The 17,749-nt window shown below is 52.8% G+C and overlaps 1 protein-coding gene across 1 annotated transcript in view; it reads right to left on the bottom strand.

Moving 5' to 3' along the window:
* The window catches only part of SSH1 (slingshot protein phosphatase 1), a 60,393-nt gene extending 43,265 nt beyond the window's left edge, over positions 1-17,128 (bottom strand). The window contains exons 1-2 of the mRNA XM_032309354.1: positions 16,935-17,128; positions 12,082-12,122 (exon numbers count right to left, since the gene is read on the bottom strand). Coding sequence (XP_032165245.1) covers positions 12,082-12,122; positions 16,935-17,003 — 110 coding nt within the window. The 5' untranslated portion in view covers positions 17,004-17,128. The remainder of the gene's footprint in view (positions 1-12,081; positions 12,123-16,934) is intronic.
* Positions 17,129-17,749: the final 621 nt, after the last annotated feature.

Here is a 17,749-nt window from a genome sequence, read left to right as displayed (position 1 = left end):
CCTAAGGCCCCTGGTCCCCAAACTGTGCTCCCAGAAATACTTACTAAAACGCACAGTGAAGTTATCCTCACGCCAGTGTATCTGAACTTCACCGTCAGACTTGAGGGCCAGACACACGTAATTTTCTAAAGCGCCGTCCTTGCCTAGCATACAGGAGGCTCTAAGTAAATACTCAGCAACACACTCACTGAGCTGGCCTCCTCTTCAGTTTCAAAGCAGTGCATGACTAAGTCACCTTGGGCGTCTCTAAGCACCTGAACATGCGGTGTTCACCACTAGCGGGCTGCACCAGACACCTAAGACTTGTCACACAAAGGCTCCAAGTAGACATACAGTCACCTGGTGGCCAGGCCTTCTTGGCAACCAAGGGCCTCGGACAACACAACTAAGTTTTTCACATCACCTCGAGTGTCTCAAAGGCTAGGCCTATGACTTCTCCTTCTCTGGATCTCCGAGGGCCCAAAAGGCAGTGTGCACTCGATGAATGTAATACTAATAATGAACATCCTTATTGAGTGTCATGTTAAGTCACTTACACACATTAACCTAATCCCCAGTGTCTGTCTTTGAGGGAAACTGAAGCTCTGAGAGCCTGAGCTGCTGGCCTGTGTTCACAGGGCCAAGAAGTGGAAGAGCCAGGATGGGAAACCAGGAAGAGGACTCTGACATCCTGGCTCTCCTGCTGAACGAACACCTAAGGGAAACAGCATCAGAAATGCTGACTTCTCTTCTCCAACAATTCAGGCCCAAGACCATTTGGCTGATTGAGCCAGGCAGGCATCTGGGGAGGGATGTGGTGAGCAGGGCTAGGAAGGAATCTGTGCAGAGGAGAGGTGGCTGCAGAGATGGGAGGCTGGTGATAGCCAGGGAGACTGTTCAAACAAGCAAGTGTTTTAGGGTCAGTCTGGAACCAGGTTTCTCACGGTCAGGGAAGGGAGTCACAAAGATGGAGAGAAAACTAGAATAAACTGTGAGATGTTGGATCAGAGAGGAAGGTCTGAACTCGGGGTTCCCAAAATTATTTAAATAGAGAACCAGAGATGCAGGGGTGTGTGTGTGTGTGTGTGTGTGTGTGTGTGTGTGTGTGTATGTGTACATACATATACAAATTCCCTATTTCTGCCCCAAGAGGGCCTGAGGAGGGCGACACCCCCAGATTGATAAGCACAACTTGTAAATTCCATTCTCCACTAAATGGAAGCAGGGCTCCTCGGACAAATGACTGGCTCCAGATATGGGGCAAAGAGAGGACAAGATGAGGCCTGGAACATCTGGTATTGGAGAGCATGCAGTGCTGAAGGATGGCAGGGACAGGATCTCAAGCGTCACGGAAGCCAGGCTGCACATGACCCCAGTGGCCAAGCAGGGGACTCTGAAGTCAATAATACAACCACTGGATTAAAAACCGTGGGATAGGGCGCCTGGGTGGCTCAGTGGGTTAAGCCGCTGCCTTCGGCTCAGGTCATGATCTCAGGGTCCTGGGATCGAGTCCCGCATCGGGCTCTCTGCTCAGCAGGGAGCCTGCTTCCCTTCCTCCTCTCTCTGCCTGCCTCTCTGCCTACTTGTGATCTCTATCTGTCAAATAAATAAATCAAATCTTAAAAAAAAAAAAAAAAAAAAAAAAAACCCGTGGGATAGAACAGACAAACATGAGTCTGTACAGATATAAATAGACAAAGACGGATAGGATTAAAATAATTTCCAAGTATGGCCCCCAAGAAATACTTCTTAAGGATAAAGGGGGAAAGAATAATCATATAGTAAAGGTGCCCAAAGTTAACATCACCAGGAAAGGGGCAAAATGAAATTGTGTGCTCCCTCGCGTGGCGGGAAGCAAAGTGCACAGCATTGCTCCTGGGCTTTTCCTGCCAAAGAGACCCCATCCAAATCTAATTTCCGGGGAATACCATGCCAACCTAAATTCAGGGACAGTCAACAAAACGACAGGCCTGTCCCCTGCACAAGTGTCCTATTCATAAGATTGTCCAAGGGAGATGGAGGACATGGGCTTGAATGACAGAGACTCAGGCAGGACGCCTACAAGCCACATACAATCCTGAACTAGACTCTTCTACTACAGAGAAGGTTACCGAGTCTCAGGGCAGACCCTGATGGGGCTCTGTGGGTGGTAATGTGTCAGGGTCAAGGATCAAAGGTCTACTTTGTAGGAGAAGGCTGCTGCCTATATGCAAAAGGTGATGGGCACCAGGCCGGCAACTTTACTCTCAACTGTTTCAGAAAAAATTCTTTGTGAGAACTTTCCTGTAAGTTTTATATTGTTTCAAAATCTAAAAAGCTATTTGGAAAATTTCCACTTAATTGGGCTTTGGGAAAGCATTGCTTGTAATTTTCCTTTATTGGCAGGTGATAAAAGCTTTTAAGACTATGAGTCGTTGCCACCGGCATACTTCACAGCCTTCCTCTTCCATCTTTTGGAGACTTTCATACCCTCATTGATGGAGACCTCGACCTGTCTTCAGACCCTGTTCCCTCTCCGTGTTTTCCAGGACAGAGGCCACAAAGGGTGATGGGAAACTCCACTCTCCCACCTCCTCCTGGTCTGTGTGAGTCCAGAGTTTGGGGGCCTTGGGTACCCACAGCTCTGACCTGTCAAAAACCTAACTGGAGCATTTTCTGGCTTGTGACCACACTTCTGAAACAGCGGGAGGCCAGCCTGCCCGTGCGAGCCTCCTATTGTGAAGGGCACATGTAGTCAGGACGTTACAGGCCCGCAGGATGTGACTCAGCATCCTGTTTGCAACGTTTGGGGCGGCCAGCAGCTTTGGCACCAAGTCCTGCTGCTGACCTCACCTCTCCAGACCACAAACACCCAGGTTAATTGGTAGGACGGGCCCATAACATCAGCTCCCTCTGTGGGCCTCAGGGCTAAACCTAAGACAACGTGCTTATCTGCCCACCACACTGGGCTGTCTTAGGAACACCTACAGGTGTCCATCAGGAAGCATTCTTCAGAGGAATGAACTAACCTGGTGGTATTTTTAGGAATATCATGAATCAAGCAACTGATCTTGTTTCTTTCTTTGCTTTGACCACTAGGAAGCTTGAAGTCAGATCTGTAGCCACGCTCTGGTAACTATACCAATGTTACACCATACATTCCACATACAAATCTTCTCCTGGCTTCATCTTATTTTCCCCCTATTTTCCCTGTGCCCCGCTTTTCTCGTTAATTTTCTCTGAATTTTATAGGGTGTTTCAAATCCCTTTTGGACAAAGCTGTGGTAGACAAAGCATACCCACATTGCCTGTGGTAGGTAAGCACTCTTTCTTTATTTAACAAAGAACCCCAGCATTCAGCCAGATCCCAGTATATACACACTAAATATATACTGGCTGAATTGTTAAATAAAGAAAATTAACTCAAAAACTGCCTCTACTTCTAGGCTGCTTCCTAAGAGACACTTCTCCCTCCCACCCCACATGGTAGGGTCAGCACAGGGGTGCCCAGGGCCCAGAAAGCAGGCCCTTTAGGAAGCCCTCTTGCTGCATGGTTCTGTGGCCTCAGCCCCAGACTAAAGAAACCATTCCCAAACCTCCACAGGCTACCAACCAGGCACAGAGCCGGCGGGCCTGGAAATGACAAGTGATACCCAGAAGGGGTAGCCACCTGGCTCTCTCCAAACCACGTCCCTCCCTTGTGGGAATTTCGTCTGGGCCCAGATTTGGGGAAACACACCTTGAGAACTCTTGCCAAGCCACGTGCCGAGACCTGACTGGGAGTTATGTCCGCCGGTGCAGGGCAGCCCCTAGTAGCGAGAGCATCAGGTATTTCCTAACACTGAACAGCAACCGCTTTCTTTTAAACGAAGTCTTTTAAAAATAACTCCAAAAGTAGCCATTAAGAAAAAAATCTGTAAAAATAAAGGCCCACAAGACATGCTGGTTCCCAGATAAAGGTCTGGTACAAGGTTCAGTAGAACTTGGGAGGGAAACAGGTCATGCGTTGGCGGTTTCTCCTCTCGGATTCCACTGGGTTGACCTTTTGGTCTTTTGCGGTGAAACTGGGAATCTGTGGAGGGGAAGGAGGTCGGGAAGGGCAGCAGGCGGGGCTGGCAGGCACTACCATCAATGAAAGTTAGCAGCTGAAAAAAACCCAACCAAACAAACAGCTACCATGTGTCCAATAGCATCCACAAGGACACTATGCCCAGGCACTGAAAGGCTCTCCCTAAGGCTCCCAAGGGCCCCAAGACGGAGAAGGACTTTTTGGGGGGGGCAGGTGGATGGCCCTAGGTCACAGTCATGCAGGCAGCGGGGGGCAGGGGCTGTACCCGGGCCTCGAGGCCTGAAGGCTTGACCTCCGTAATTTACAGGGCAGTCTGCCAGCTCCGGACTCTGGGGAGGCAGCTGGGTGGGCCAGCTGGCTTCCCCATTGGCATGTCACCTCCCATGGGTCCCAGTACTGACCCCGCCCCAGAGTGGGACTCAAGATCACGCACCCCTGCCCCCAGCCCAATCACTCACAGGCCTTGAAAATGGCTGTCTGGACTCTGATTAATCCCATTTTGATTAATCCTGTTTTCTTACTGCAGCCTTTCTCGAAGCAAAACGACTTGTTTTGGATGTTCTCCTAGTCTTAGGAATTTTCTAATAAGTGCTCCAAATCCTGAGCTCTGACCACAGGGCAAGGTTCGCCAAAGGCGAGTCCCTTGAAGCCCGCTCCTGAGAGCAAAGTGTGGCTGGCCCAGGGCTCCGCTGAGGAGTGTAAGCAAAGGGTCCGCTTCGTCTCAGATGCCACGCTAGTGTCCTCCAAGTCAGGGTCAGACCATAACCCTGACTTGGCTAGGATCCCCACAAATGTATGCCCTTGACCTCTGTCCTGGAATGAAGGGGAAAGTCTGGGCAGTCTGTTACAAATCTACAGGGAACTATGACAAGTACACGAGGACACAGGCCAAGAAGGATGGGTCTGAGGACTCTTCATCTCCATCTGGGGGCAGCAATCTAATCTCGTCTCTTCACTTTACAAAGGAGTAGGTGGAGGCCCAGAGATGTCTAGTGACTTGCCTAAGGTTCACATCGCCTCTCAGGACAGAACCTAGCTTTGCTGACTCCCTCTCACAGCTTTGTTCTGCTCACGGCCAGTGCCGGCATGATTGCTGGTACCACCCGAGCATGGACTCTGACACCGTATGCGCTCCCCTGGTGCACCCGTGCCTGGGAAGGAGGAGACCGGGGCCCCGTGGCATTCTTTTGAAGTCTAAGTACTGGTAAAGCTTAATGAAACCTACTAGACTCTAGCAAAATTCATTTCAAGTTAAACTTAATAAGAAGTTTAATTAAGTTCCTACAGAATCAAGAATCATATGAACTCTTTTCCTCTGTCCTCATTTGTCCCCACTGTAGATGGAGTTTTTCTAACAAAGAATTTAACCTGCCCTTAAGGCAAATTCATGTCCCAATACACCAGGGAGAGCACCTGTGTTAAACTCCAGAAGTTCAAAAGTCTGTGTACCCCAATGTTGAAAAGTGGGGGTCGGTGGGGAGCTAGTGCCTATAAAGCCCAGGGGATGGGGACAGGAAAGGATTTGCTGAACATAAAACTGCGTCCCTCTCCTGTGAGGGACCAGACAGGGCAGAAGGAAGAGGACACGGGTTTCCGAATACAGGGACCTGCATTCAAACCCTGGCCCTGGCGTCCCACCGGCCATTTTGAACTGCAGCTTCCTAAGCTGGGGCTGGCAGCCACCTTGAGGATTATGGTGATGACATAACCTATGGGGCAAGATTCCAAATTCAGCACCTGCACCTGCAGGAAACAGGAGGTGGTACTATCATTCCCAAGGGGCTCTGCCCAGTGACTGCCCAGGGACCATCCGAGAAGGGGGACGTGTCACAATTCTTGATCTCAGTGGGGCTCAGGGACACGTGGGGGGTCCCCCACGACTTGCTCAAGAATATAGTTCACAGAAAGGCCGCTAGGCTCCAAGCAGGAAGAATGGCTGCAAAGATGGTAGTTCTTCCAGGTGGACTCCTTCCTCTCGGCCTCCTGGTGAGAGCTCTGAACCACTGGCAGGAGGGTAATTGAGATGGCTCTTGAATTTGGGGGACGAGGACAGGTTCTGAAGGCAGAGAGACACGGAGCCTGAGGGTCTTGCCTCTGTCACTTCATACCACAAGAAGTCAGGCCAGCTAAGGCTCACTCTTCCAGTCCACAGGATGGGAATCAAAATGGCGCCTTCCTTACAGGAGGTCTGCGTATGTTAGAAGAAATAACTCTCATCTGGCGACTCACAGAGTGGAGCGTGTTTGGAGGCTCCGTTCCAGAGCCTCTTGTCCCTGCTTCACTTTCTTTCCCTAGTACTTACTGACACACTATTCTAGTTTATCTTCCTTACTGCCTGGTCTCCCCCAACAGCATGTCAGCCCTGAGGCCGGAGATCTGTCTCGTCCACTGCTCGATTCCCAGCTCCTGGAAATAGTGTTGGCACAGAGTAGGTGCCAGGAAATATATGTTGGGTGAGTGGCACCTAAGCAGAAAGGTTAGGACAGAGGGGTGCCGTGAATGCTCTAAGAGTGGCTACAGGGGGAAATGGCAGGAAGGCTATCTGTCCTCAGTATCCGGTAGGTCATCCAAGAGCACCACGAGTTCCTCTATGGGAGGAAGTCACTGTGTGACACCTCAGTGGCCTATCCAGTGTGTGCCAGGCACTGGGAGGGCTGAGGCCAGGGAGGCCCTGTCCTGCCACTCAAGGCTCCAGGCTCAGGAGGGCCTCAAGGATTAGCTCTGCTCTCACCATCTCGAGATTCTGAACCGTTCTTTAACAAAGGCCCCTACCATCTTCCTACTGCACCGGGCGGGGGAACCTTTATGTACCTAAGTATATATACAACAAAGCTGGTCCCAAGGAATTATGAGAAGAGAAAAGCACATGGAGGAAGGAAAAGGAAGAGCCAGGAAATCACTACAGAAGCTGACCTCCGAAAGAGGTACAGGCAAAGAGCATCTGTTCAGAGTTTACAATAGTGAAAAGGCTCACGGAGTTATGATATTTAATTCTGCCAACGACCCCACAAGCTGTGTAAGGTCTGGCCCACTGCCTGGTGAGGAGACAGATGACGGCAGTGGGGGACGGGGGGAGCCAAACCCAGGCCGTCCCCTAAAGCCGAAGCTCAAGGAGGGAGATGCAGGGGCCAACAGAGGACAAGGCAGTCAAAGTCGGGGTGAATCCAAGAGATGCCAAGCCTGAAAGTGAGAACAAGCATGTGGGTGCCTACAAGAAAGAACGTGCCACTCACTGGCGTGAGGGTCAAGGCCTGCGGGCTCGCTGGTGCTCCTGACGACCCTGCGAGGATCTCTCAGTCGCCGTCACCTTTATGTAATGTACGCACAGGCTGAGACCAGTGGGTGGAATTCGGAGAAGGCCCAAGATCCCAGCCCCTGTCACAGGCACCCTGGGTGAGCCTCTATCCTGACGGGATGGGACAGATGTCCCCTTCAGGTGACACTGTATAGTGAAGGTAATGGTGATGGGACGGTCACTCCTGCGACGGCATTCCGTTACAAGAGTCCATGGCAGGGGCGCCTGGGTGGCTCAGTGGGTTAAAGGGTCCATGGCAACAGATCCTCCGGTTGGCCTTGAAGAAGCAAGCCACCAGGACCTCCACAGCTGCAGGAAAAGGAATTCTGCCAAGAACCACGTAAGCTTGGATGAGGACCTGAAGCTCTGGTGCGACCCTGGCCCTGGCCAACGCCTTGACTAAAGCCATGTAAGACCCCAGGTGGAGAGCCCAGCTGGACTATGTCCCAATTCTCAACCCTGGCGACTGTGAGGCCATGACCGGGAACTGTTTTGGACTGTCAGGTTTGGGCTAACTTGTTCCACGGCAACTGCTAACGGATACAGTGACCTGCCGCAGAACTGGGACACAGGGGATGCCTGACGCCCCTTGGAAGGACTTCACCGGACAGACCATCCACAGGGACAAGAAAGTCCAGCCTAAGAAACCACTGAGAAAGGCGAATAGGAACCCCCACAGCAGATAGGCATAAAAGACAGGTGCTGAATGGAGATGGGGAAGTGAGGACATGAGAGCTGCTGTGGGGGACAGAGGGAAGGTACAACCACACTCCAGGACAGTGGGGGCTTCTGAGGAATTCCAGGTCAAGATCCGAAGGGGAAGGGAACGTGGACAGAGAGGAGAGGTGCAGGGAGGTCACCGTTCAGCATGGACGCCACATAAAACAGAAGACAAAGTCCTGCGGCCTTGGCCCCATGTTTGTTTGGGGGAGGCACGAAAAAAATTAAAAGAACTCTAATGAGCATTTTCATTCGCTTGACTTGGGAACTCTGGATGGAAACAACAACAACAAAAAACACTCACTCCAGAGCCACCCTCTGGAAACCATAGCCAGATTCTCTCCCCGGGGCCCTGCCTGGCGCACAGACGCACAGACGCATCCATCTCGTGCCAGACGGAGGCAGCTCCCAGGATGGCGAGGGAGCCGGGAGCCGCTGCCAGCAGAGCCGTCTGCTCACCGATTCCCACAGGCTGAGCGGCACAGCTTCCAGAAGGGGACTGCGGGAGGCCAGCGGCCATCTGTCCGTGCGGAGGGCAGCGGGGAGAATGTGGAGAACCAGACCTCCTTCCCTCTGCATCAGTCGGCTTCGCGCTGGGCACGAGGTGATCAGCTCCTGTGAGGTCCCCAGGAAGGCCTTCCGAGAAACTGTCTGAATCACAACGCTGACCCTGGGGAGTGTGCCCGAGGCTGTCTGCATCCCACAGGGCTGCAGCTGGGAAAAGGATGGGGCTGCTCCAGGTCACAGAGTGTCCCTGGTGGCGGCCCAGGGGCCCAGCGTGACAGAGTGGACGCTGCACCAGCAGGAAGTCCAGCTAAGTCTGGGCTGTGAACTGACACGAACGTGAATATCTCACGGGGACCAAACGTCACGATGGCTCTTTCAGCCTGTTGTGGGCCGGGCTCCGTGCAAGGAGCCCCGACTCAGCCCCTCCACCACCCTATTAGGTGCGAGTTGTATGTGTTTGACAGACGGAACGAAAGAGACCCACGGAAGTGTAGTAAGGCACAGAGGCAAAGGAGCTCAGCGGCTCAGGTAGGAGCCAGACTGTGAACATACGCCTGCCTGTGTCCAAACCCCCACTGTCTCCTCCACACCTCACTCTTTCTCATCCAGGGACACACTGTACTGCAGGGCCAGGACAAAGCTAACATACTGCAGCAGCTGAAATGTCATGCCCAAGCAGGGAACTAAGGCCCCGTCCCTAAGGGGAGTGCCGCTGCCGGTGAGGGATGGGACAAAAGCACGTGCAACTGCCATGTAGGGTGGAGCCACGTGGCCCACAGAGGGGAGCCAAGGGCTTCCCACCAGAGAGAAGGAAGTCACACGTCTGGGGGCAGGACCACTGAGCTGGCTCGGCAGGAAATGGAACTGGTTTCAAGAAAGAGCCTGGCCAGGGAGTGGGATGAACACAACCCATGCAAGAGTGGGGCGGCGGTGGGGAGAGGATGGCGCAGCCACGGAGGGGGAAGGTAGAGAGCAGGCAAGACGGGACCAGAGCAAGAGGCACAGGGGCGCTCTGAGATGTGTCCATCTGACGGTGGGGATGGAAACCTGAGTGGGAAGGAGGGTGGCCTGGATAACAACTGACACAGGACAGGGGAGGGATAAGGACCTGAGCTATGGGGCCACCAGGGGAAACTGGGGAAGAGGAGCAGCTGAGGCCCAGAAGACCCGCCCATGTGATTCAGCCATTTCCTGGCCATGGCTGAGTCAAAGAGAACTACAGAAAGATGAAAGCTTTCAATGAAGGGTGGACAGAGGAGAGCGGGGAAAGGAGTATCCTGCTAGCTCCAGGCTTCCTGCCTACCAGCAACTATCCAGAACCAATCTGAAGCATGGAGAAATCCCCTCTTCCCCAGACAAGCAAACACAATGGACTATTCCATTACTACTTCTTCTAGAAGCCTGGACAGCAAAGGCTTAAAAATGCAAATCAACACATGGCCGTGAATGAGTTGCAGTCAAAGCTTAAACCAGAATTTCTCCTGCGTGGCTACAACACTTAGAAAGCAGGATGGTGTTGTCTGCCTAAAAATGGGGGGTCAATGTCAAGGTGGGGGAAGAGGGACTAAGAGGGGAACCCAACAGGATAAGCTCAGAGCCCAGATTCCCAGCTCCAGGCCAGGGTCTCCCAGCGTTCACAAGGGCATGGGGGGAGGCCTGCTGGGGGCAGTGATGAGGGATTCCCATGGTCAGCACACATCCAGGGGACACCACCCAAAGTCAGCAGGGCTCCTCAGTCCTGGTCCTGGCACCGGTCTCCAGAATGCCGGTGTCGGGGCATCCCGTGACAAACACAGGTGTGGGAGGCAACAAAGGCCTCGCTTCAAATTTAGTACCTGCCACGTGCAACCTTGGGCCTCAGGCTTCTCCCCTGTAAACCGGAAAAAAAAAACCCTCCTGGCACAGCTGAGAGGAGTGAATATGGCAATATGCAGAGGTGACTTCCCTCCCCCTTGTGAGGTCCTCTCGAGCTCCCAACTGTGCAGAGAAAGGGCCTGTATTGGCTGCCAGGGTACTCACATTTGCACATCACTGCTACTTGTGAGTTCTGAAATGAAATAATTCCATTTGGACTATGCTGTCCACTAAGTAAGGGCAGTTTGGGGGAAAAAAATGAGTTCTTTGCCCAAAGACAATCTAAGTGAGACAGCTAAATACTTTCTCCTGGGCATATGCCCTGCCAAGGGGAGGCCTCGGGGATAGAAGAAACTCCCACTCCAGGGGAGTACTGGAGGGAGGCTTGGGGCAGGAGATGCACTTGTAGACGCAGCCCCCCTCGTGGCCTCCATGGTGGTCAGCAAGCCCTTCTTCCAGCACTTCCTCCCCCAAAGAGCCTCCAGAGAGTGGATTTCTACTTCCTCCCCTCTGTGCCTCCACCCAGAGAGCCAAGCTCGAAAACACAAAACACAGCCCGTGACTGCCCCCACTTGGGAGCCTGGCTGATTCCAGCCTTCAAGCCCTGACCCAGACCCCAAGCAACCCAACACCCCAGGGACAGGGAAAATCCGTCATCATCCCCAAAGGTATCATTAAAATGAGGACCCAGCCCCTGAAATAAGACCTCTCTGATTTTTCCGGGCCATTATTTCCCTATACATAAAATCTTTACAAATACTGTATGCCACAATAAAAGTGAGTGTCTTCCCTCCTTTTGCCCAAAGACATGAATCTTCAAAGACCCGTGAGTTTAACCAGAGAACATCCTGCTCTCAATAATGAATGGCGGACCCCAGTTTCTGAACATACATTCCCTTTCCCAATTGGTGTTCTTCTTCCTCACAAGATGAAACAGATTTCCCCCACCCCAGCAAAGAACAATATCCTTGAAACTCCATCTACTTTTTTAGACTCTAAGAATCTGAATTTAAGACTGGCGCCTTAGGGTACAACACATTATATAATACGAATATATTATGTAACGGAGAACTAAATCTTCCGTAAACAAAATACCCAAAAGAAGGCCTTTGTTTTTGGCAAAGAAAAATAAAAATGCCCTTGGGGTCTGCTAGTGACTACAGCAGCTGAGGACTATAGCCCGAGGAATTATTTTTCAGGGAGCATCCCACAAGATTTCACACAGGCACACACACAAAAAACCCAAAAATACAAAACAAAAAAACCCCACCTTGAACCCAGGGGGTGGGACATCTATTTCAAACCAGCAACGTGCTTACCGCAGGACACTGTAGCAAAAGCTGGGTGGAAAAGTGAGAGCACGAGACAAAGAAAGGTACAATCTGGAAGGAAGTCTCTACAGATGTTCAAAGCAGGGAACTGAGGAGGGCGGTGGAATCCTGGCAATGACCTTCCTTCTTTTTGAAATGTTATATACGTTATGAAAGCTCCTGATGGTTAAACATGTTCACGAACGTGGACGCGCTACCGTTGTACATGCTTGCGGTGTGATTTTTAAAGCTCTCACTGAACGCACTGGTGTATCCTCTCTTCTGAGGATTCTCCCTTCCAGAAAGGAACAAGAGTCTTTCAACCTGCTTAGGAGAAAGACTCAGGAACGAAAATCGAGGCCGCTTACCTGAGGTTTACCTTTCGCTCTTCATCGCTGCCAGCCTCCAACTACGGAGAAAGAAAGACAGTGTCACACCACAGACGCCACTAGCAACGAGGCTCACACACAGACACAAGTCTCACGTTTTCTGCTCTGATGCCTGACAGAGATACAGATGTCCAGGAAACCTGGCTCTGTCCACAAGGTCGCACCCTTTCCTCAGCAACCCTGCTCCACCCACCCTTGTCCCGCTGAGAACTTTCCATGGAGGGATTTTTCAGGCTTCCCAGCCTTTATCCACATACCTTCCGCAGTGTCCCGCACTAATTCCTGTTCACTGGACACTCCTACCTGGCCCTGCTCACCCACACGCTCATCTCAACTTTCCAGTGTGGTTTGCGATCTCACCCTGTTTTGTTTTGTTTTTTTAAAGATTTTATTTATTTGCTGGAGACAGCGCGCCAGTGAACGCAAGCAGGGGGAGCGTCAGGCAGAGGGAGAAGCAGGCTCTCTGCTCAGCAGGGAGCCCAATGTGGGGCTCCATCCCAAGACTCTGGGATCATGACCTGAGCCTAAGGCAGATGCTTAACTCACTCAGCTACCAAGGTGCCCCCTCACCCTGTTTTTTTAACGGGGGGGGGGGTGATGTTTTAAGAAGAATCTATTTCCTCCTTCAAGCCAGGTAATAGCTGAGTGATCAATATCATTTTCAGCTCCAACACATGGGTTTAAAAAAAAAAAAGAAAAAAGAAAAATTCTGGGCAAGCCTTTCACCATGGAAGGGGGCCAGGAGCAGCCTGTCTGTCTGTGGGTCTCAAAAGCTCTTGGTGGTTCCCAAAAAGGCTTAAATGTTTAACATAAAACTTTCTAGGCTATTGGTTTATTTATATAAGCAAAAGAAACGGACATTTAATATTTTCTAAAAGTTTAAAGGCCAAGAGGGTTAGAATCTAAAAGTAACAGGGACTTAAGCGCCGATTGCAATTTTTCTTTTTTTCTTTTTCGCTTTCAATGAGAAAACTGAAATAAGAAAACGCCCCCGCCCCCCAACAACTCTGCACCGCTGGGACCTGGCATGTTTTGATGTTCCACAGAGGAACCCATTGAAGAGGAAAGAGAAACCTGGAAAGCAGCGATCCTTGGGAGAGATGCAAGGCTGAATGAGGACAGAGACCAGGCAGGAGTCCGCAGTAATGGGAAAAGGGTGAGGAGCTCACGCGGGAAGGGGCCTGCGGAGCAAGGGACACCGAGCCGGGGGGCAGTCTCACAACGAAGAAAGAGGGGGACAGCGGAGAGTCCCGGGGTCCCTAAATGTTACGAAGATACTCTATGTGCAGCGGCGGGCACTGGTGGCCAGTCACTTGGTTTTCTCACGCGCCCTACCCCAGGGGCAAAGGAGAAACGGAACCCATGAGGTGAGGCTGTGCTGACCACAGGGCCATGAGCTTCTGTCCCTGAGTGCAGCACAAACAACTCACACAACCACTTAGAAGACAATGCTGGATCTAACCCAGGGGTCCTCAACTGGGGATGATTTTTCTCAATAGGGGGGTATTGGGCAATGTTTGGAGCCTTTTTCGAGAGGATGCTACTGGCATCTTAGGGGTGGAGGACAGGGTTACATTAAATACGCCACAATGCCCAAGACAACACCCCCCCACCTCCAACGACCAACGACTGTGAACTGTCTAGCCCCAGCATGAGCAGTGGCAAGGCTGAGAATCCCTGATCCTGATCTAACCCCAAAACACCACGTCCGACCCCCTCCTCTGCGTCCCACCTCCCTCTGGCCAAAAAAAGACTCTGGAGATCTGCCCATAAAAATGAGTCACCTTGAACATTTGTCAAAAATAACAATGTTCCAATCCATTCCTGAAAGTTATTGATTTATTTGCTGTGGGGCGTTCTGCTTGTTCTCACAAAGGAATGAGATAAGATTAACAGTAAAGCGACATAAATGAGATAATTAAAGATGGGGTGGGGGCAGGGAGAAAAAACTGAGAGGAGAGCTGCTTTGCTGGGCGGGCTGATCTCCCTCTCTGTTCCCACGCTAAACCGGCTGAGTCAGCTGAGTCAGCCGGGCTGAGTCTGACTCAGGGGAAGAGGTGCATTTCGAGGAGAGAGAAAGTGAGTTAGGGGTACAGGCCTCAAAAAGACATTTAATTCTTGCTCATTCTCTGGGATTCCCGGAAATGAAATGGAGGCAACATGCAGTCAGTTTTCCTAGGGAAGCAAGCTATACATGCCCAAGGACACACATAGGAGGGAAGCCGGCCCTTTCACAGGAACTGAGGTCCAGGGAAGGTCAGACCTGAGGCACAGATGGCCTCGTCTCCTGAGTTCACATGCACGTGCCTGCTCTCTCCATACGTCTTGCCCCACCCCATCGGAAAGCAAGCCTCGTCTTCTAGGGAACATCCCAACCTCGGCTAGTTCACTGGGCAACTAATGCTGCTCCTCTATTAACAGCCAATCAAATGGGGCCAAGGTGCCTGGGTGGCTCAGTGGGTCGAGCCTCTGCCTTCGGCTCAGGTCATGATCCTGGGGACCTGGAATTGAGTCCCATTTCAGACTCTCTGCTCAGTCTGCTTCTCCCACCCTGTCCCTGCTTGTGTTCTCTCCCTCAAATAAATAAAATATTTTGGGGGAAAAAAAGGTGGCTGAGTTTTATTCTCATGTTTACTGGGTCCCTGGCACTTGGTAAAAGTAATGCTCTATATAATAATTTGAAATGTGTCTCATAGAGACAACCCAAATGTCCAACAAACATGTGATACATCCACCGAATGGAATATTATTTCACAATAAAAAGGAACGAAGTATTGATCTGTGCTACGACATGGATGAACCCTGTAGACATCATGCTAAGCGGCAAAAGCCAGAAACAAAGGGTCACATATTGTAGGATTGTGATCATATGAAATGTCCGGAACGGGCATTTCTATGAGGACAGCAAGCAGATCAGTGGGAACCTAGAGTTTGGTGAGAGCAGGGTAGGGGTGCTGAGAAGGGGGCTGCAGGTGGTGGCTAAGGGGCACGTGGCTTCTTTTTCAAAGTGATGAAGACTTCCGGCACCCGGCCGTGGGGACAGCTGCACAACCTTGTGAAGGTACCAAAAGTCGCTGAATCATATACTGAGGAATGGTGAACGGATGATACGTGAATTATAGCTCAGCTGAAAGATAACATGAAATTTAAAAAAATGTGTCTCTGACAGGAAAAGATCAGGTGTGAGCTACGCAGGGAACATGGAGTTTAGAATCCGAAACCAAGGCTGAGGGGCCCTGTGTACAAGCCCTTACTGGAGTCCAACCATCGCCTCATTTCACTGTTGAGAAGGCAGTCTGAGATCAAGTGCAAGGAAGCTCTCTATAGACTGCAAACTGGTGGTAATCACAGTGATGGAGGAGAACAGGTATCTGTGTGGTGAGGAAAAGAGCCACTGTAGCCTCAAGTCTCAGCTGCAGGCAACCGGCCACCAGTGTCCTTTTCTCTGCACTTGACTCGCAGAGGAAGGATGAGGAGAATCCTGTCTGCAGACAAGGTAACTCACGAATGGCCTCTCCAGGAAAGGAGGGGGCTGGGGTGGGGGGGGATCCACCCTTACCGCCACTCTGAAAATGTTCCAGAGTCTCCTAACAAAATCAGGCAGAAGAGCCACCCGGGCCTGCAGGACAAATAGGCCTGCACCAAAACCAGTTCCTCTTCTCTCACACAAACCTTTCCATGTTATCCGTGTTATCCTCCCCCACAGAGAAGGGGCTTGAATGGCTTAGAGCTGCCAGGCCACTTCCTGGGCCTGCAGGCCCCTCCTCCAGCCTTCTCTCCCTTCTCCAAACACTTCCCAATTTCCTCCTCCAGCTTCTCTGTCTTCAGGCCAACTCTCATCCTTGCCATGGATAGGAGTTGAGACCAGAGGCCATAAACAGTTCTCCAAGAGAAGGTAGGAGAGTGGGGGATGAGTCAGCCCTATAGTACCCTGAGGCCCCAAGTGCAGCCCAGGCCAACCGCCCACTCAGAAGACCCATTCCCCAGTCTACCCCAGATTGAGGAGCGGGCCCACAGAGGCCTGATGGCAGAGAGAGGCACAGAAACCGGCAGGGTGCAGCGATGTGTTCTCAGTCACCAAAATGCACCCCTGCAACCACAGTAAACCCTAGAATCGCCCCCAGCCACACAGCCAGATAAACACAAACATGCAGTCTCAAAGGATATCACAAAAAGGAAGATCCAGACTCACACAAAGACAAGACACACAGTCACAGGGCGCCCTGAGCTCACTCAGTCACTGTCACACAGTGACACGGGCACCCGACAGGCCAGCCACTCACACCAAGAGGCAGACCTCCAGGGGCATGCAGTCGAGGGAAACAATCTCAAACATTCACAGGGGCACCCCCGGGGGGCCTCTGTCACAGCATCAGGCAGGCACGGTTCCCAGGAGACAGGCCACAGTCACACACAAACTCACATACAGTCAGGCACACGGGGAGAGGGCCTAGACCAACCCCAGGACCACAGATCTCACAACCAGCATCTCCCAGTCACCCGTTAGGAGTCCCAGGGGCACAGCTAGTTTCCCACACTGTCACCCCCAGACGGGGATCAGTCACACACACAGCTACCCCCAGAGGTCACAGCCGCAGTACAATCTCGCGGAAAGTCACCCCCCACATAGAGGTCACAGCTGCACACACAGTCACCCCCAGACGGGGTGACACTCTCCGTCCCCCGCACAGTAAACCAGGCCGACTTCCCAGGCAGGGTCGCAGCGCGGGGCCCCTCCCCCGCAGGCCCGGACACCCCCCGCCCCGCACTCGCGGCCCAGGCCTGGAGCGGCGGCTGCTCGGCCGAGCCGGGGCCGTGGGCCCGGGGCTCACCTCGCTGTTGCTGGCCGAGGAGGAGGCGGCGCTGGGCGTGGGCGAGCGCTGCAGGGTCACCAGGGCCATGGCTGCGATGCGGCGCAAGGGCGCCGCCGAGGCCTCGGGCTAGAACCTCCGCTACCGCCGCCGCCCGGGCCGGGCCCGGGGCGCTCCAGCAGCCGCGCGCGGGCGGCCGGGCCGAGCCGGGCCGGGCCCGCCCCTCCCCCTCGTCGACCGCTCCCCCCGCCGCCTCCTGCCTCCTGCCTCCTGCCTCCCGCGCCGGCGCGCGCCGGGCCCCCTGGGGCGTGGGGAGCGGGGAGGCGGGGCGCTGGGCGACGCGCGTGCGCGTGCGCGGCGCGGGAGCCCGAAGCGGCGGCTGCGGCGGACGGCAGGAGGCCCCGGGCGGGCCGTCACGTCCCACCCCGCACGCTCAGCACGCACGCCCCCTCCCGCGCCCCCAGACCCTCGAGCGTGGGGACCGGGGTCGCGCCCCGCCGCGGGCACGTCTGCCCCGGGAGACCCGCCAGCAGCGCGGACGGGGAAACCGAGGTCCGACTACTGCGCAGGCAGGGTGACGCAGGGTCCAGGAAATAAACTCCCAGACCGGCAGTCTGTAGAAATTCATTCATTTGTGCAATGCTGAGCACCTTCTAAGTGTCAGGCACGGAAGAGTCAACAGTGTGCCAGAGAGAATGGGCCCGTCTTCAGGGATTTTACAGGAGTGAATCCAATTGCTAGGCACGTTTAAAAGTTATTTTGCTACTATTTTTTGTATGAATCTTAAGTGGCCATAAACCCAGCCAACTCCCTGGGAAATCAGAGAAGGCTTTTCT

This window comes from Mustela erminea, chromosome 13 (assembly GCF_009829155.1).
Source record: "Mustela erminea isolate mMusErm1 chromosome 13, mMusErm1.Pri, whole genome shotgun sequence".
Classification (NCBI taxonomy): domain Eukaryota; kingdom Metazoa; phylum Chordata; class Mammalia; order Carnivora; family Mustelidae; genus Mustela; species Mustela erminea.
The sequence above is the reverse complement of the archived record's forward strand: the minus strand, read 5'-3'. Positions and strand labels throughout refer to the sequence as shown.